Source organism: Condylostylus longicornis, unplaced genomic scaffold (assembly GCF_029603195.1).
Source record: "Condylostylus longicornis isolate FDR11 unplaced genomic scaffold, ASM2960319v2 ptg000031l, whole genome shotgun sequence".
NCBI lineage: Eukaryota > Metazoa > Arthropoda > Insecta > Diptera > Dolichopodidae > Condylostylus > Condylostylus longicornis.
The window spans coordinates 7,501,533-7,524,059 of record NW_026578000.1 but is presented as its reverse complement, the minus strand read 5'-3'; the positions used below and the strand labels follow the sequence as shown (position 1 = coordinate 7,524,059).

General features: G+C 23.4%; 2 protein-coding genes across 2 annotated transcripts in view; both read right to left on the bottom strand.

Annotated features, from left to right (window-relative positions):
- Window positions 1-614: 614 nt before the first annotated feature.
- Window positions 615-1,694, bottom strand: LOC129608551 (GATA zinc finger domain-containing protein 8-like). Its single transcript, XM_055520134.1, has one exon. It carries the CDS (start codon window positions 1,448-1,450, stop codon window positions 626-628), a length of 825 nt encoding a protein of 274 aa, XP_055376109.1. The 5' UTR covers window positions 1,451-1,694; the 3' UTR covers window positions 615-625.
- Window positions 1,634-22,527, bottom strand: part of LOC129608550 (uncharacterized) — a 30,613-nt gene continuing 9,719 nt past the window's right edge. The window contains exons 2-3 of the mRNA XM_055520133.1: window positions 1,837-3,207; window positions 1,634-1,774 (exon numbers count right to left, since the gene is read on the bottom strand). Coding sequence (XP_055376108.1) covers window positions 1,697-1,774; window positions 1,837-3,207 — 1,449 coding nt within the window. The 3' untranslated portion in view covers window positions 1,634-1,696. The remainder of the gene's footprint in view (window positions 1,775-1,836; window positions 3,208-22,527) is intronic.

The following is a 22,527-nucleotide window of genomic DNA, read 5'->3' as shown; positions in this document are numbered from 1 at the left end:
TATCATTCGGCGTTGAAAATTCTTAAACTATTCAAAAATATTTTATTGAATGAAAATCATTTTGTATATGATAACATGTTTTAACATTTTATAATACTTTTAAGTGCAATTATATAGCAATATATTCCAATTTTTAAAAAAAAAAATTAAATTTAATAAAATAGAAATATAAAACTGCTTAAGGGGTGCTTTGTATATTCTTTATTCTAATTAAACTCAAAGCCATAATTTTTTTGATTCATATATATTAAACCTTAATGCTTTTATAAAATATGAAATTATAAATTTCATTTGAAAAATTAAAAAAGAATAAATCAAATATTTATAGTTATTTTAAATTTTACTTCAAATTTGCATCAATATTAATATTAGTAATTTCCTACGTATTGATGATTTCATTAAGCAAACATAAAAAGCATTTATTTTATTATGATATACGTACATTTTAGAAATAAAAATAATTAAATTGATGTATTTGTATATAATAATATATACATGCACATCTCACATCTTTTTTAATTAATAATTTATTTTTATATTATTTAAATTAATTTGTGAAAAATTGTTTAATGAAGGAAAGTATAATAAATATACTTTATGATTATTACATAATTATTTTTTTTATTTATTTAGTCATTGTATTTTGTTGCCTTTGTTTTAATTTTATAGCAAATTTTCCGGATTTCGTGGTTACATTCGAGTTTGGTTGAATATTATGTACTTTTTGTTGTTTCTGCTGTTGTATCTGTTGATGAATTAAGTTTTTGGTTGCTATGTTTGTAGTTAAATTTTTGGTTGTACTATTATTATTGTTTTTACTAATTTTATTAATCGTTTGCTGTTTTTGTTGCAAATTATTTTTCGTAGTCAATATTGTAATCTTTTGTTTATTTATACTTTTAGATGCCTTACAATTATTTTTAATGTTATCAATGTTATTATTTATATTATAAACTTTTTTATTATTATCATTATTATTACTATTATAATTTTTATTATTACTATGATTTACATTAAATCTAGACTTATTCAACAATGTGTTATTTATTGACGATGATGATGATGTTGGCGATGATGTTGATGGTAATGATGTAGATGCAGATGAAGATATTAATGTAGTTCCTGTTGATACTGTCGATGATAACGGAAATGTTGAAGCTGACGGTTTTGCGTACAAAGAAGTTACTGATGTAATAATCGGAGAATTATTAGTTATCGCTATTGTTTTTGATATTCCTTGAATGGGTGTTGTCTGTTGTATTGTTGAATTCACATTCATAATGTTTACAGTTGTTGGAGAAATAATATTCTGATTGCTATTATTAATTATATTATTACTATTAGTGTTATTAATATAATTATTATTAATATTACTGTTATTATTATTATCGTTTATAATAATATTATTACTACTATTATTATTATTATTATTATTATTACCAGTATTCATATTGTTATTATTAGTATTGCTGTTATTACTGTTATTATTGTTATTAATGGAATTTTTTTGAGATTGGTTTTTTGTTGTATTCGTAATGGTGAGTTCAGGCCTATTTGAAATTAATTCAGCTGCTGTTGTTGATGCAATTTTTGTTGTTGATAATGATGAATCTGACAAGGTTGTTATAGTCGTCGAGTTTTGAACTGGATTTGATGATAATGATGATACTATGTGTTTGTTATTTAATTTATTAAATCAAGAGACTTGTTTGGCAACAATAACACCAGGTCGACATTGTTTCAATTGTGTTGTAATTATTGTTGAAGGTGCGATCTAAAATATAATATTTCCAAATTAATTAAAAAGCAAATATATATATATATGAAAAGAATTACCTGCGACTGCGTCGTCGTTGGATGTTGCTTTAATGTGATTGTACCGGAACTATTTCCAGATAGTGTACTACTGGTGGGATTACTTAAACTACTCTGGCTTATACTACTATTGTTTATGCTACTTGCTGTTTTACCAACTATGGTTACATTCGCTGTTTTTGCTTTCAATTGTAGGAACGGACTCAAATCACTTGTAAGCTTTCTCTGTTGTTGAGTCGTTAATGCTTGTGTATGAACTTGATGAATTTGGGGTTGTTGCTGTTGCTGTGCTTGCGTTTGAATTTGATGTTGTTTAACTGATGTCGTTAATGCAAGTGGTGTCTCCTGTGGGGATTTTTTAAGTTGTTCTTGTTCGATTTGCGAACTGTCAGCAAATAAATGATCACCCTCCAAATGCCTAATTGCTTCAACAATTGTTTCTAAATTCTGCCTTGATGTACTTGTTAAATACATACGTTTCCCATCATCATTGCGCTTAGTCAAGGTTGCGTTAATACGCTCAACTTCAACTTTTGGTTCAGCTTTAATTGCAGCTTCTAAAATTGGCTGTAAACGTGATGGAACTTCCAAAATTTCTGTATTTTCATCAGTCATAATAACCTCTTCGCGTATGTTTTGTATATCAGCTGTAATTATCTCAGCTGCTTCATCGTCCTGCATATCTTCCATTTGTGAACAAATAACGACTTGAGTTTGACCAACATTTGGAATATCATTTAATTCAACAACTTGTAGCTTAGTTGGATCAATCTTTATTTCCTCTTGTTCTGTATAAATTGGTTGATGTATTATGTGCTGCTCATAGTCTTCCTCACGTATATTATCAGTATGTTCAATAACTTCACGTTGAATACTGTAATGATGTTGATGTTGTACTTGTCTATCTTGTCCAAATAAATGTAATTTCTTTTCCAAAATTCGAACACGTTCTTCAGTTAAACGTCGACGTTTACGCTCATTTTCCAAACGAACTTTTAATTCATTAACTTCTTTTGCTGTACTACTGATGTATGCTGTAGCTGCATTAGTGGCAGAAACGGGCTTATTAGTTTGAATTTGTACACCAGAAGCCGTTATCAAGGTAACTGGTTCAGGCGACATTGAACCCAATCCTTCATCAGATGAATCAGAAATTGCTTGCATCGATATAACACTATCAGTTAATTTACGTTTTTTCAACGCTGTTACAGTTTCTGGTCCAATACTATTAATTCCTGTTGCATTTCCAGTAGAATTATCTGATTTTGGTGTATTAGTACAACCTTCATGTTGACAATGCTGTCGTTTTAGTTGACTGTTTTGTGATAACAGCTGAGTTTTCTCACTTTCCAAATCCAATATGTATTGTGCGGTCTGTTGTAAAATTGCCGCCTAAAATATAAAAAAAGAAAAAACAAATTAAAAATTTATAAAAAATAAAAATGAATTCAAAATAATTAATGAAGAAGATAAAGGAATTTTTTCAAAACTATTAAATGTTCAATAACCTCAATTTATGAATATTTTTAATATTTGCATTTTTAGCTGCATCAAATAAGTTATTAAAAAAATGTCATATGCCTTTGTTAATATGTAGTCTTAGTATATACATTTTCATTTATTATATAAAATTTGTAAATTTAAACAAGTTCCCCTACAGGGTCAACACAAACAACTCCTACAAAACTCACAAAATACATACATAGAGGTATAATACACATAATTGATTTGTTATTTTTAGAAACCCTAATAAACTTCTACTTTTGCTCAATAGAAAAAATTCTAATTCATGATATGGGTATAAATTTTTACCGCGTTTTTTTCAATTTTTTCTTGAAAACAAAGAACATATGAAAATACTTTCAATGTCAAGTCAACATTTTTGGGATTCAACTATGTATGTACTCTTTCTTTTATATTCTTGTAAAAATGATAATAAAGAAAAACTTATAAAAAGAAATATTCTAGAATAAAATATACAAATACATTATATTATGTATGCATGTATGTATGTATAAAAATAAATTGAAATTTTATACATAAATGCAATATATGTAAACATACATATGTATAGGTACATAATATTTAAATATACACATTTTAGCTTTTTACAACGACTGTACTTTTGATTTTGCTTTTAATATAAAATAAGAATTATATGTGATATCGGATGGGAAGAAGGGAATAAAAATAACTTCAGATTCAGATACTTATTTTATGTTCCATCTTTCGATTCGATCTCATTTCTTTTTTTTTTCCCTTTTTTTCTTTGTGTTCAAAAACAATTTGTCTTTTATAACATTTTTAACATTGTTATTGTTGTTGCAGTTGAACTTTGTTCTTTTCAACATCAGTTTTTCGTTTCTCTCTTGTCATTGTTAAAGCATAAAAATTTCATGTTATCAACATAATTTTTCATTCTGTGTTATACACATTATTTTATCCTTCCCTTACTTTATATTATTGTGGTTATGTTGCTTTCATATTTTACTTTTATTGTCGCTTCTTTTTTAATCAGATAATAAATTCTTTCGCTGCAATCCTAATCAATTGTTATGTAGATTGATTATTGTTTGTAGTGTTTCGTTTACAAAGTATGTAATGTTTACAGTGCTTCTCTGTTAATTAACACTCAATTATTTAAAAGAATCGCTTTCTCATAAATAAAGTATGCATATGCATACGTATGTGTATTTCTTTAAATCGATCAAATTTTGAAACAATTTAATTAATTATTATTAATATTACAAAAACAAAAAATCCTTTGAAACAGAAAACAAATAAATTTTTTCATACAACTATCCAAATTAAAATTCATCATATAAATCATATAAATCTATGGTATTTGAACGACGGAGCTTATAATCAGCAACAAGCCTTTATTTAAGCAGCTACTTTAAATGTTTGTACATACAATGTAACAACTCAAATAATTGATTCGACAAAAACTTTGATTTGCAAAAATGCTGTTCAACAAAAATTCTTTAAAATTCAAAATCGAGAAGTGAAATCAATGGCAATTTTTTGGAAAAACGCATACATTGGCATTCCAACTTCGAAAGTATAATCTTGTAATTAACTAATACCGAAAGTTATCTTGTAAATATTTATGTACATGTGTACAAAAGTGATGCAGATTTAAGACTACATCGAAGTTACTATAGTAAATTTTATTAATAGCTTATATGTACGCATTTATGTTTTAATTTTATTTTAGATTTTATATGTTTACATACATACATATGTATATGTACATACTTACGTATACATATTTTTTTTATTTAAATATTTATTTTTACTTATATGTATACATATATCGTACGTGTACATAATATTTTTATTACTATTATTCTTATATCTTTTCTATTTATTTTACACCATTTACATAATCTGCTTCCGAAAAAATTATATACATATATGTATATTTTAATTTTTTTACTATACTATTTAAAGTTAGTGTTAGCTTTTTTCTTCTACTATACTTGGCCTTCTGAACTCACTACTTTATACTTTATTTAACCCCCTGATTTGCTAAGACGGGAATGTTGTTATATTTATTTATACATATGTATGTAAGTTAGTATTTATAAATAGAAAGGAAAAATAAAAAAAAAAGAAAGAAAAATCGTGCGTTGCTGTTGAATCGAAATCGACAAAAGAATATCGACGAATCAAAACTGAAAAAAGCGCGCGACAATATTGTTTCTTTTCTTTTTCCTCTTTTTATTTTATTTTAATGCTTTTAAAAAAAAAAAAAAAAATTGTTTAGAGCTGTTTCTTCTTGTGAAGGACACAAGTTCTTTCACCTGTAGGTTTTTCTTATGGTATGAGCAACAACATGCGTTGATTTTATATTTACATACATATGTACATATATTAATAAATATCTGTAAATACTTGTTATATGCATAAATATAAATAAGTATGTATGTATATGCAAATAAATATACAATAATAAATGAGTATGCAGCATATGATGCTTTTGTAGTGTATAGAAATCATACTAAACATATTTTTAAATAATATATAGAAAAATATGAAAATAGAAATGTAAAAAAATAATGAAAACCACAAATATTACTAATATTATGGAAACATAGAAGAAATAAAATAAATTCCCTTATTTAGAGTCTAGGATTAAGATAAAATTCATATAGGTATATACGTACTTACATCTGTACACTGAATATGAAAATAACCGAATGAATAAGAGAGGGAGTAAAAAGTATTTAGGGGGAAAAAATACCATTTACCTACAATGTGAATATAGAAAGATTGTTGTATTTAAATAACATAAAAATTGCATTGTAAAAATTGTACACAATTACAAATACAATGAAAGAAAATACTTTTTATACTCGTAATTGATTAGATTCAATCTTGAAATATTTTCGAATATAATATATGAATTTGATTGTTTTCTTATTGCATATAAAAAACTCTTATATGATAGTAAAATCAGATAAAATATACTTGCAAACACACGTACAACGCATAAATATAATTATAATTAATATAATTTTATAATTAAATTAAAAATTTAGGAATTAAGGAACAATTGTTTAATTTCTTCTCATTTATTATATTACAATCTAAAAAAAAATCTAACTAAACTTTAACTGAAATGTTTTGTTATAGAATAATATAACAGACACTATCGCATTAATTTACAAAACTTCACTTTATCTGTATTAATTAAAAAGATCTTAAATTTAATTTTACTGCTGAAATTTTTGAGTAATTGTGAATATCGGAATGTGAATTTATTATATTTAAAGAAAAAAATAATTAAGTCTTAACCAATTTCCAATTTGCTAAATTAAAATTATAAAAATTCAATACATGGAAAATTACGATATACAATATTGGATATATGATAATCTTATACAATAATATTTATTATTATACTGTTGTTATCACAATTCGTATCAAAACAAGCTTAAGACACTTATATTTCCGATGATTTCGAACTTCTGATTTATAGGGGGGCCGATTTCTCGCAGATCCTCTACTTCAAATACGTACCTATGTCAAAATGCATGTTCATATTTTTTAATTTTCAAAAATAGAATCATGTCAAAATGCTTAAAATTACATACACATGCACAAACAATTCATGGTTGTTTTATGTTATTATTTCTTTTTTGTGACGACCAACGAAATATTATCCTATTACGACAACTAGAAAATAAAATAAACCCACTATTTAAAAACATATGATGCCCACCTGATAATTTAAAAAATAAAAAAAAATTATTTTATCTGACATTTTTTTGTTTGTTTTAATTCGAATAAAATTAAATATTTAGGTTGCGTGTGTGTATGTAAATATACAGAAATACGTTCATAATATGTAGAACGTATAAAAATAAATTTTTGTTTTTCTTTATTGAATTTTTTTTTATTAAATTTTTTGAAAAAAAAAGAGCAAAAATAAAAAAAACTACCCACACAATGTAAACATATTAAACACTAAAAAGAATGTGATAAAGTGTGTGCTTACCAAAAAGAAAAAATTTTTTTTTAATAAGTAAATGTTAAATATTAGCTTAACGACAGACTTCGTATGGTCCCCCCTTTTTTTTGTAAATTGCAAATTTGTACGTCATGCTTATATTTATGTCCATACATATATTCCTATATGTGTGCATATAGGAATTTTTGTGTAAAAATTAGGTTTAAAATTTTGTATAATAAATTTTGACAATTACAATTACAATTTAGGTTGGTTTCTAGAAAAACACACACACGTATACACATATTTTGATATTTATTCCTAGCATATGCATAGTACTAAATCATTTTTAAGCTAGCTCCCACTTTCTCCTACAACATTTTATTTTATACTCGTAATGTTGATTATTTTATTTTATTAAAGTTTTCAGCGTCGCCGCCACCATCAACCATTCCAAAACAAAAAATTCAAAAAACACATGACTAAACCGACAAAAGAACAAAAGGAAAAAAAAAGTTCTAATTGTGTTATCCAACTTCATTAATCAAAAGAAACAAAAAAAAAAAAAGAAATAACTGAAATAAAATAAGCTTTCATGAAGGGCAAGCATATCTCAAAATAAAAGAAAAATACAAGAGAAAACAAAAAAAATTATTTTCGCGATTATGTTCCAAAATCTAAAAAATTCGCCATATCAAAAGCAAAATTTTTTTTTTTGCGAAAACTATTTTAGGCCAAAAAAACAAAAAAAAACAAACAGACAAAAAGTGACACAAATCAATGAACTTAAAATTTAATTTTTTTTGTTTTCTACTTTTTATCTATAGATTGTGTTCATTTCATTCGCGAGATAGAGAAAAATTAGCAGGAAAAACAAAAAGAAACAAATAAAAAATTTACGACAGAAAGAAAAATAAAAAAAATTAAAGAGCACTTTTCAATGTAGTGGTAATGATGATAATTTGGAATTGGAAGAAGTTAGATAGCATGTGTAAAGATCAATCACCCTAAATAAAAAAAAAATGAATAATAGAAACAAATTTTTTTTTTGTTCCGAAAAACTATCATGAAAAAATTTGCAAATTCATTTTTTATTTATGCCATTTTTTTAGGCTTTTTTTTTGTTTTTGAATTTTTATATTTTGTACTATGTAGGTACTTCAAGCAATACAAAAAAAAAAAAAACAAATTATATTTTTGAGGGTCATTGTTTTTTTATTTTCTTTATTGTTGTTGCCGCGTACTTTTACAAAATGTTTTGAATTTTGCTTTGTTGTTTTTACGATAGTAATCCCCAATACACACATATGTACATGAAATTGTAATAAAAGTACAATAAACATATTAGACACAGCGAAATTTTAAAATTTTTATAAAAAAAAAAAATTGGTCTTTTATTTTTAATTAAAAAAAATAGTTTCTTTAGAAAAAGCTTATAAAATATAAGAAGAAAAATACTCATGTAGGTATTTCGCCATTTAATTTTTTCTTCTTGCTATTCTGTATAATGTACTCGTATATGAACAAAATAATAATGAATGGCATGAATGGAAATGGTACATAGTTAACTGTCAAAAATAAATGAGAATTTGATACGCAACATTAAGTATAACAAGAATTCCTAACTATTGCTTGTATATGTAAACGATTACAATTTTGACAACTAGTTAAATGTTTTAGAAATTGTAATAAATGAATAATTTTATTATTTCAATTTCTTAAAGTACTTAAATTTAAATTACAAACTTAATTACAAACTACGTATTGGAAAATATATTTAATATATATACATACATATGTACATATGTATTTAATGAATATATATTTCACAATTCTGACACAACAGTTGACATTAGCATTTAATCACTGTTTCTCGTGTATTAATTCAAAACGAGGGAAAAAGTAAAGCTTCATAATTCTTCAAAAAACTTTTTTTTAAAACAAAATTAATCAGGAATCCATTACGAATTTAAAATAATCTGCTGGTTCACTTATAGGAAGCTTTTATAATAAAATAACATTTTTTTTTCAAGTAATTTTACTTTAATTTTAATAAAATATTATTTAAAATATTAGAAATTAATGAATCTCTGAGCTCTTGATTGGTGTTGATTTTTTAAAGTAACCCGTATTCTTAAATCAAATTTCCTATTAGAGCACTAATTATTACATTTCCAAATATTGCAATAGGACATGATGCCTTTTTGAAATATTTTGTATTTTAATTGAAATTTTTGTTAAAAATATTACGACAGATCCGTTACCTATCTAGTTTTAAAAATCTAATGGCGCACGAAACTGAGGCATGGCTTTCTTCGATATCATACACCAGTCCCATGCTCCCTCTATGGGTGATGTAGGCAAAAAAATATACATACACATTATTCCTAGTGCATAATTGTGAATATACATAATTTCAATCACTGAAAAAATATTCACAATTATTTTAAATATTTTAGTAATTAACACGTTATTTTTTTTTAATAATCATTATTGTGCTCATATACTAGTTACTAGTATATGCATCATAATATACTTTTTTGGGGGACATATTAAAGCTGTTAACAATGATGAATCAAATTGAAGTCTACCATGAATTCAATTATTTGCATATGCGTTTAAATTTATATGTATATGTTACAAGTATTCATACTTATATAAGCATATAAAAAAGAGATTTATGCATACATACAAGTAATTTATGTAAAATGTTTATAAATAAATTATATTCCATTCAGTTCTATTTTGACTTCAACTATAAAACTGAGCTGTCGACAATCAAAAAAAGAAACAACAATATATCACGAAAAAGGATATTCATTTACAATTTAATTAATAGGAACGAAATATATTTTCAAAAGAATTCTAGAGAAAAAAAAATACATCAAAAGGGAGACAAAAAAAATCGTATTAAAACACCTGCAAAGGTGTCTATTAAAAAATATTTTTGTTCTTTTGTTTTTATTTTCCTTTATTTATTCTTAATACATATAGACGTTAATTTAACTAAATGTCCTTTTAATAGGACATGCAAACGTCATTATATTGCTTTCTTTCCTTTTTTTTAGACAAACTAAACATCAAAAATAAAAGCAGAATTGAAAAGAGCAAAAAAAAAAAGTAGAACATTAAAAAAAGGGTTTGTCGCTGTGAGACAATTAATTTATTGAAAAATAATCAACAAAGAATATAAAAAAAACGACGCTCGAAATTTTTTAAGGGGAATAGAATGAGAATTAAGTGATTAATGATTCTTTTAAACGTCAGACGGTTTTATTTTTTTTCTTTCAACTTTAAATTCTTTGCTATTTTCAAAACTCTCCCCTTTTTTTTTGTTTTAAGTGACTAACTTATATATCCAATTAGTTAGTGGAATTTTTGTATAGGTTAAAAATAAATTTTATGCTACTTATTTCGCTTAAGTTTTAATTTTAGTTAAACAGATTCTAATGAATAGGCGTATACCATAAAGAAATTATTTTGTATACAGCGCCGCCGAATCTATCATATATGCAAAGTAAGCAATTGCAAATACGCGTATTGACAACATAGTAAAAAAATTGAATTTCAAAAAATTAAATATTTTTTCAGTACGAGTTTTCAAAATATTTTTTTTTTTATTTACAGTGAAATTATAACTTGATAACATGTACCTATATGCAAAAATTGCAAAACAAAAAGTTAAAAGTGTATTTCCAGACTTAAATTCTGTGACTAATTTGCACTCAGCATGATAAAGTTACATGGTTATTAGCGGGGGGGAACGCATTTTGTAGAAACCGCGTAGGGCGCTGAACAAAGCAGAACCGGGCCTGTTTTCATACGATTGCTTTATTCCACTTTTAATCTTTAAATGTGTACTACTCGTTTTCATGTGTATTTTTGGCATTTCTTGAACTTATAACGCTATATAATTTTGTTATAAAATGTTGATCCACTTAACAGTCATTTACTTCATTTAATTCTTCATTTGTATTACTATAACTTTTTTATTAGGAATATATGTAGATGAGCTGGAAGCTAAAAATATAAATGACCACTTTTGCAATTCTTACAAATTTTCGGAGACACACAATTTTTTTTTTGAAGACACTAATTAATTTCGAATAAAATATGCAAATTAAAAGGAATTTGCAATTTAAATTTATTTAATTATGTATTTAATTATGTATTTTCCAACATGAAAATCTAACATGAAGTTAACAAATCTACTTACAATAGGCAACGGGCCTGTATTCTTAAAAACAACCCTAACGATGTTTAATTTCTATGTAAAAAAAATTCTGCAAACTATAAACTATAAAATTACAAAAATAAAAAGAAAATTTTCTAAACGGGCTATTCGGGCAAACTATAATTTAATTAATTATTTTATTATAATTTCAAAAATAAAATTAAAACGTCATTGTTTATATTAAATATGTTGACATACATACAAATAATTTACTTATACATACATATACGTATGTAATGTAGATATTTCGCGTACTCATAAGTTAATACTAAATATATACATATATGTGTGTGTACATATTTTATGTATTCTGTCATAAAAAATTTTCCACAGCAAGTCACACAGATGACTTGCTTAAGATTTTTTAACAGGTGTTTTTTTTTTAAAGAAAATAAAAATAGCAAAATGAAAAAAAAATTAAATATTTTCTTTTTATAAAAAAAATAAAATAACAAAAAATGTAAGAAAGGAATTCAACCTTTATAGCCTTGAGAGGAAATTTTTCATATCCTTTTTATTTAATTTTTCTTTGTTGTGCTCATTTCGCCTTTAAATACACCTACGCAATAAAGTGGAAAAAATATGTATTCATAAGCTTATTATATATAAGTATATAAGAATCTTGTATATATAGGGCTATATAAATTGTAATAATATTTGCGATTATATACATATGTATGTACATATGTGTACAATATACACATAAATATGTATATACCTTTAATATGAACGTATACACTACGTTAATAAATAAAATATAAATAAAACTATAAAATGTCATGTATGAGTGCTATTGTTTATAATAATAAACAATTCTCAAATATACAAATTCATACATACATATTACATTTTTCGCACATATAATATACATACTCTAAGAAATAAACAATGAAATTCATTCTTTTTTTTATTTTTTTTTATTTATGTACGTAAACCGTATATATACATTTTATGTTAATTGTACAAGTAAACCACTAGTAAGTTTTTAATATATATTTTCAAATTATGTACATACATACATACATATGTTTGTATATAACATCAATATTAATGTTTTCTTATTTACTCCCGATTTATTATATTTTTTATGTGTATAATATGTACATAAAAATTTTTATAAATATTTAAATAACAAAAGAAATGAAAGAGGATTAAATAAGAATATTTTGATGCTGTGTGGTGCATTGTATATGTATCTGGTACATACATATGTAAGTACAGTAGAATTTTGTTTTTTAAAATATAAAACTTGAACTAATCGAGATGGCGCTCTTTTTTTTTTGTATTTTACATTGGACATTTTTTTGAGTATTGAATCACTAAGTAATAGTGATAATTATCGTAAAAAGTTCGATATTATTACTGTAAACCAATTTATACTAGCACACAAACCGATAAAGCGTAAAAATTTTAATTTTAGTTCAATTGTTTATGATTGCTTTCAATTCTCCTTCTCCATTGTTTTACATTCAAATTTCGTTTTACATGATATTCTAAAAAAACAATATCATACTTTAAACCTTTTTCATAATTACGATCCGATTTTCTTAAATTGCTTTAGCGTCATTGTGCAACTCACGAAAAGAATAGAACAAGAAAATTTGCTCTCACATTTCAATTTTAAATTTTTTTTAATAAAAGCACTTTTATTAATTTAAAAGTCTTAGTACTTTTCACAGTTCCACAGCCCCCCAAATTATAGCAAAAACAATTGTTTATCACTGATTAGTTTGTTATTGTGATCATCAGTGAGTTATGCAAAACCAAAAAAAAAAATAACAAATTACATAGCAAATAAATAAAAAATATAGCAAACAATAAAAAGTAGAAGTAATAAAAAAGAAAACTACTTAAAACGAAAGCAAAAAAAATTGTGTATAAATAAAAATTATAAAGGGCGTAGTCCTTTTTTACATAAGGATATAAAAATAGCAAACAAAATATGAAAAATAATAAAAAATTAAAATCACAATAATTGAAATAAAAACAAAAAAAAACAACCAAATGCACGTATGTACATTGTGTATATTATGTAAGTATGAATGTAAACATAAAACAAATATAAAAATCATAAAAATTGTATTTTTATTTTTACATTTCAAAAATAAAAATAAGATTCTTATAACTTGGTATATTTACATACGCATTAAATTTATAACAGTGGTGTTCAACCTAAAAAATTGCGATTCGACACACACGACGAATAAAACTTTTAATTTACATAATAATTTTACGAAAATTCGTTATAGAGTAAACAATCACATATAACGTGCTTCACGATACACACGCACGTAAGATTCTATGCCCGTTTTATACAAATATGGCGAATAAATTTGTTTAAAGACAATAGCCCATTTCAAGTGCCTGTGTAAAAATAAATTTAAATTGAAATAACGCTGGTTCTCCAAAAATAAGGATGTATATCAAAATTTTATATTTAATTATTTATGTATATTAGACACAAGCCATACATATATGTACATAAATATACATTTTATATATACAAGGTGCGCTTTTCATTTTTATTTTCTTACATTATCTACATACATGTAGTACATAAATAAGAAGACAAGTACTCGTGTATAATAATAGCAAATGTAATAATGGAACTTTAACTTTAGATACATACTGCTTATGTATGATTAAATATACAATAATAATTCAATATTACCTACAAATGATTTTACATAATATATGTATTATCTACATGCCATATACATAACATGTTGTTGGTAAGTGAAAAAAAAAATATTAATAAAAAAAAGACAAGAAGGAAATTTCTTGATTCTTACTTCATTTTTACGTTTTCCCTCTTTTTTTTCTCTTTTATAATATTGCATCATTAAAGATTAATGCTGTATAGTGAAATGCAAAATAAAAATAAAAAAAAGCAAAGAAAAGTACTACTTAAAAATCACAAAAATAAAAGAATGAAAGTATGAAAAAAAATAAAAACTAAATACACTTGATGTTATAGACGGAGGACACAAGAAACTTATTAAAATATTGATGTACATATAAAATTGCCATGCATTCCATTAGCACACATTTCACTTCACATACATACACTTAAGTATATGCGTGTGTACGCATTAATATACTCTGTCGAATCTGGAAAATATTATGGAAAAGTGAAAAATAAAAGAAAATTATATAAATGCTACCGATTACAATAATGTAACTATATACATATGTATGCATGTAGCTATATATGTACATAAATAATAAATAAGAATATGTAAGTATATACATATCTTACAATGTAAATATCTATACGCATCTCTCTCTACATCTACACATGGAATTTATATTTAAGATAACAAAATTATTTGTAGGAAAAAAGTATTCCTTCAAAATAGTATATACGTACACAAAATTATATATTTATGAGTTTACATTATATTACATGTAAATATGAATATATATACCATATGTATATTAGCACAATGTCCGTGCATAATTATTATGCTCCTTATTATATGACACATTAGAATTTCTTTTTTATAATATTCTTTTATCAATTTTTTACATCCATTATTTTTTTTTTGTAAAAGCAACATAATATTAACATAAATAATAAAAAGAGTTGTACGTTACATATAATGGATATTCATATACATACATACATACAATATGTACATATATTATAAACATGTTTTTATGTAAATAAATATTGCATGTTAATTACTAATTAACAATATTATATTTTTGATATTATCACATAATTTAAAATTTTATGATCGCCAACAGCAATTCTACACCAACATACTCACACACACACAAACATACTAATTCAACACACATAGAATAAAAATAAAACCAAGTTTCTGTATAAAAAAATATATTAAAATCTATAGTGACAAGATACCAGGATTATTGCAAAATTATGATTAAAATATTACGAATTAACAATTAGCAAATTACGGATTAAAATATTAGCTCCTCCACAAATAATGCAGCGTGACATCTGTATATTTTTACCCCTATTATGATCGGCACGAAGCAAATGAAATTTTTGATGAAATTGAATTTTTAGTGCTATGGTCAACGAATTCGCCGTCAATGATGTTATTTAACCCCTTGAGCTATCAATGTTTTGAACCTGAAGAACAACAGATCGACGATTCATCAATCAAATTTTGAAATGTCTTTGCATGCATTCGCCAATCCATTCATTTGTCAAATATTAAAATATTTACTGTTCATTAAATTAAATAAATAAATGATAAAAAAATTGCTATAATTTTAAATAATATTTCTCAAAAAAAAAAATTTAAAAATTGACAAATTTAATTTGAATAATTCTTTAAGAATCTGCAAAAAAAATTTACATTTCACTTACATTTTGCAAAAAAATTTCAGAAATAAAAAAATTGCATACTTTACGGCAATATTTAATTTATGCAAATTTCTTTTTAATAAAAAGAATTCCAAATATGTTCATAAATACAAATTCAAGGCACTTACATAATGTATGTATGTACAAAAACATAATTTTAGATATCGTATGATTTTTTTTATTTATTAAAAATTATTTTCGCAATTCATTTGTTTTTATTATAAGAATATAAAAAATTCATTCAATATTCATTACACATACAATTCACATAATATTTATTTTTAAATGATTGAAATCATCATTGAATTTTACTGATAATATTATAATATTTTATATACATATTTATACATACATATGTATATACCTATGCATATACAATGTGATTTCATACATGCATACATACAGTACATATATATTTATTTTAAGTGTACATAATATTACATAAGCAAATTATAGGCACATAAATTTTGTGATTCTAATGTACAATATATGTACACCTATATACATACATACATAAATTTGTATATAATAAGTGATTGTTGTAAATACAAATATGCCTACATGCATCAATAAAAATAAGAATTTTTTTTAAGAAAAAAAAAAGACAATAACAACAAAAAATGGAACGCAAGATAACATTCTTTCAGATTAGTGTTGTAAATTATAGACGCGTGCCGAAAATTTATTATTTTATACATGTGTAAATATAAACACACATACATACATTATATGTTCTGATATTAATATATCTATCTCCTTCTGTATATAATTTTATAAAATTCTTCTACTTTCTTAATTTTCTTCAATTTTTTTTTGTTTTCTTTCTTTGTTTTTTATACTTTTAACTTCGGTCTCTCTCCCTTTTTATTCATTCTTTGTTTTAATCATTTTTTGAATGTTTATTTTTGTTTTTATATTTATTTCCATTTTATTACACTCTATACAACGATCTCTTTTTTTTTATAATACTACTATTTGTTCCTTTGACTTTTTTCTATCCTATTTTTAGAGAGAAAAAGCAACAAAAAAAAAAACATAAAAATTGTACAAATATAAATTTTTAGTTTTACTTTATGTATTTAAATATAAAAATACAAAGCAAAAAAAATAAATAAATAAATAAATAAAATATAAAATAAATAATAAATAAGTGGAAAGAAAAAAACATAAAAACAAAAAGCAAAAAAGCACATCAATAAAGAAAAGAGGGAAAAACATACAAAAATTCGTAAATATTATGAAGTCAGAAAGGAGATACAATGATAACAAAAATGCAAACCACATACAAAAAAAACTAAACCAATTGACGTAATACCAATGTCATTAAACGACAAATTAGTTAAAAGGAGAAAAAGGGAAATTCGGATTCGATTATAAAAGTCGATAATTATTGCTTAAATTTATGTCTTTTTCACTTTGAGTACTTAAACACATTTTTCGCAAATTTCTTTTTATGTTCGACTTTTCTTTTCTTTTATTGTGTTGTTTTTCAACAACTTATAAAAGAAATTAAAACTTTAATGAAAGTTCCTCGTATAATATGATTTAAAACAAAAAATGATTGTTTAAAATTAATTAGGCAATAATTACTAAAATTATTGAAGACCGAAAAAAAACGAAGATTCCCGAAGTGAGAAAATCGCTGTTAAATAATTAAAAAAAAATTCTCTGGAATTTATTTTCGTAGAAGCTAGCCACCCACAGCAAAACTCTCCCAATATTATTTAAGATCATCAAAAGTTGTTGGGCAATATTTGTTATCTTTTCATCACATTTCCCCTCTCCTCTCGTGAAATATTTGATATTCTCAAATTTTAATAATTTTATGAATATTATTAATAAATAGTTTCAAATTTAATTTATTACACCAATTTTATTTTAATTAATTTGCATTTATAATTGAGTATATTAGAAATAATTTAAATAAAAGCAAATTCTACTATTTTTCATTATTGTATAACAGTTTCAATTACTGATTGAAACTGTTATACAATAATGAAAAATAGTATAATTTGAATTATTATGAATTGCTATTTAAATAATTTTAATAAGATTATTTATTGCAATTGAGCGGTCTAAAATCAAACACCAATCACTATACAATCACATCATTATTCATTAAATACATCATAATCTGAACTAAATAAGTTAGTTGTATATAATATTCAAAGCTTTGAAATTATCATTAAAAAATTACTGGTAAGACAGCAAAAATTATTTTTAATCAATTGTACTTAACATAAAAAAAAAGAAATGCATAATATTATATCCATACACATTCCACGTACATATGTATATCATATGAAATCATTGCAGTATGTGTATTCAATCCTACAATTACGTTGTACTAAATTATAAAGAAATATAACACTAGCAAAATTATAGCACAATTAATTTATGTTAGTCATGTTTAAATATTGTTACCAATTGTGATTATGATTTTTTTTTTTAATTTTTTCAATAAAACATTATTAAATTATGTAATAATTTATTGAAAAGAATTTACTACAATTTCTAAAAATATTTTGCTACAATAAATGCATTTTTAATTCATATAACAGAAAAATCATAAAAAAATTCATTTAATGATAACATTTTTCATTAGAATCGATTATAATAAAGTGTAGGTACATAGGTACTCTACTTTATGATTCAAAAATTCTTTGAATTACAAATCGTTGCATAATAGCTATAATATAAAATAAATAATGTCATGCATATAGTATATGACATAATAGTAATAGTAAAATTTAATGAATTGAAATTGCTCTTATGTGCACAAATACATTAAAAAAAAAAACTATTTCATTGAAATTCTACTACGAACACTTGATTATTTTTTTGTTTCTCTTTCGTATTTTAAAAATAAATAATTAATATTGCTATTCTTTAAAAAAAAATGTCATTCAACTTTATTAAAAAGTGCTACAACACAAAAAATATGTTTTAATTTATGGAATAAAATATTGTCATAATAAAAAAAAAACATAATTAAATTTTTCTTTAATTTTCTTGTTGTTTTATTTTTAAGTAAAAATCCTTGACTTCATATCTATTAAAATAATCATACTAAACTATAAAAGCAAAAAAAATACTATCATACAAGTAAATTACGTCACTTCTTATAATTAAAGTAAATTGGCAATAAAAAAAAACAAAAAACAAATGTTAACCATTTTAGCCGGCCGGTTTTTTTTTCATTATTGTTTTTATTCTTGTTTTCTATTACTACTTTTTATACACAACCATAATTTTAGGCTCGAACTATTTAAAATGAATCAATAATAAAAATGTTAAAATTCCATTAAATAAATTAAAAAAAAATTAGAGAAAGAATTTTTTAATGATTAAAAATAGCATGATTTCATTATTATATCATTCATACCATACACACACAAATAGTTACATAATTGAATTTAATATAAGAAATGTAAAAATTTATTATTATAAATGTTAAGATTATAAAATAAATTTTTAATTTTAAAGTTCTTGTATTTATTACTGTTATGGAATTTTCTTAAAATTACCAGTTTGAGAGAATATAATAGCTTTTGAAAAATTTCCTTACTGTAACTAAGAGAAGAAATTTCTTTTTTTGATTTGCTCTTAAAATTTTTTTTTGTTTTTATACGAAGGTATTATTTGTACCATACTCGTACATGAATGACGCAATAGCAATACGATTTGTGTTTAGAGAAAATTACTCTTTAAAATTAATTTATAATTGTCGTGTTACTCATTACTGTCCTATTTACTTGAATATGAGTTGACTTTAAAAAAAAAATTGAGTAAAGTAAAATGTCTCAATCTCTACAACATTAAATAGAAATTTTAACTCTATTACATGTTATGCGCTCTATTACAAATTTTTTGATTTAGTTGACTGAAAACTTGAAAAACAAATTTGCCAAAAAACATATTGAACTCAAACATTTTCTTTTAAATGAAAAGATCAGGCCAACCAGAATAAAAAATGTTTATTATTAAAACTAGAATAACAGAGGGTAGCTTCATAATATTGTTTGAAACGTATATTGTGAATATTCACCATCCTCTCGCTAATATTGACAGAATTTGTAAAAATATTTTACTATCATTGTGACGCTAGTATAATTTTGACCTATTAAAAATAATTTTGTATGCAAAAATTAATATTTAATTGTATGAGTACAAATTTCATTTCAATTTAAAATATTAAAAAAAAAAAAATTTTTTTTTTGTGCGTCATTCCTGTGTTGCCAAACCAAAAAAAAATTTTTTTCTCTAAAAATTACATAAATTTCAATAAAAATCATGGAACTGCAATATAAAATAAATAAAAAAAAAATTTTATTTAATTTTCTTTTGTTTTTTTAGCCTAGTAAGAGATTTCATTGCATAATTTAAAAAAAAAATTATAAAGGACTTGGAAAAAAAACGGAGAATACTAACACATATTTAATGCAGTATATGTACACATTGCACTGCACACTGTGCATACATATTTAAATTAGGACATCTGTCAGCGTTTATTCTTTAATACAAATCCTAGAATTTATGTACATTATGTATATAACATCTTATATACATATTATATACAAAATAATGAATAATTTTACACTCCTTTCTTTTTTACTATAAAAATACAACTTTTGCATTTTGTATATACCGAAATAGGAGAAGAAAATTTGTATAAAATTTACAATTATATACGGGCAAATACAATAGTATTAAAATATATATAATATTTTATATACATTTTATATATATATAATATTATATATACATACATACATCATGTATTTGTAAAAAAAAAATATACATAAATGAGTAGCTATTTAAAAATTTTTTTAACATTATTTTAAGTATATTATTTTTTTATTTAATGTTAATATGAAATACTTAGCATAATTTTATAAAATATACATACAAGGATTTAAAAATAAAAACAAAATGAATGTACAAAATATTTCTATGCACTTAGGGTGGATACACATATAATATGCACCTTTATTACATATGGATTCATAAATTAAAATTGTGTATTATATTTTATGTATCCAGGACATTTTAGATTATTGCACTCCTCAAATGTATATATATAATATTTGCTATGAAATATATGAATTGCATATGCACATGTGCATGCATATGTACATACATACATAACTAAGGTGTTTTCATATGCATAATAATATACATAATAAATACATATATAACAGTGTGTATAAGATATTTCTGGTATTTGTAAATTATAAGACTGCATTATATAAAAAATATACTACATAGTTTTTTTTTTAATACTTATTTTAATTTTTACCTTTCGAGTAAAATTGTATAGCCCCCCCCCCCCCCCCCAAACCACCCGCTTTTCATCCTTTTCTGTTATTATATACGCAAATATATATAGACTCACATATTTATATTTGTAATTTTTTTTTTAATATCTTATACTCAAGTACCTACATATTTTATGAATCAATTTTTATAGTATGTGCACATACGTATTTTATTTAAACATAAAAATAAATATAAATGTTAAAATATTGCATTATAATAAATATATATGCGATGAATGTACATATATATGTACATAAAATAAAAACAAGGACAAGTATTTTGAGAACATTAAACCTGAATAGTATATAATGAAAATAAGGTATATATAACGAAGTGTATATAACGATTGTATAAGGTATACTTTGTGTATAATATAAAATTAATTTTATGTACAATTGCAATAAAAATTGTGTATTTGATATTGATATGTAATATATACAAAATTGGAAAATATGCATTTATATTTATTAAAATATTGCAGTATTACCCCAGTATACCCTTACACATTATGTGTATATTTTATTGTAAAACAACAGTTTTGTGAAGAACAAATTTTTTAAAGTGTTATATTATATATACATATGCATGTTAAAATTTTATGTGTATTTTGTTATATAATAATATTATATATATTTATATATATGTATATATTAATGCACTATATACATAAGTGAATGAAAAACCACTTTTTGCAAAACAAGCAAGATGTTATGTATAATTAAAAACAGTTTATTTTATTGCGTATTTATGTATATAAATAAGTATATTTTATTGTATAACAGTGTATAAGTAAAATTTGCTATATTAATTTTAATGAATTTTCCAGTTAACATTTTACAACCAAGTACATACTATTATACACTGTATGTGCATACTTTATCCTATTTAGAGCTTTGTCGTCGTGTACAGCTTTGTTATCATGCAGAGCGTTGCCAACATACACTAAGTACCATAAAATCTTTATCGTTCTTTAAGATATGTTTTCTGTTCCATAAAATTATTATCAGAGAATTTTTATATTTACAAAAATTTTAATTAATATTTTAACTTTGTATGAACTATATTAATTATGTTTGTTAAACGTAATGTGTATGAACTAGCTTATGTAGAGCTATGTAGTACATAATACTTCACATTATGCTTTATTGAAATTTTCATACAAAATAATTTTATGGTTCTATAAAAAGTTTATTAAAATTTTTCATATAGAATGCATACATATACATATTTGTAATTTGTAAAATATATTTTACAATTTTATATATACACAGGTACATATATAGTTTGTTAAATAAGTAAAATTACATGGTTTCAAAATTCTTCGACCATTTTATTTAAATTTAGATAAAGAACACGTTAAGGTTT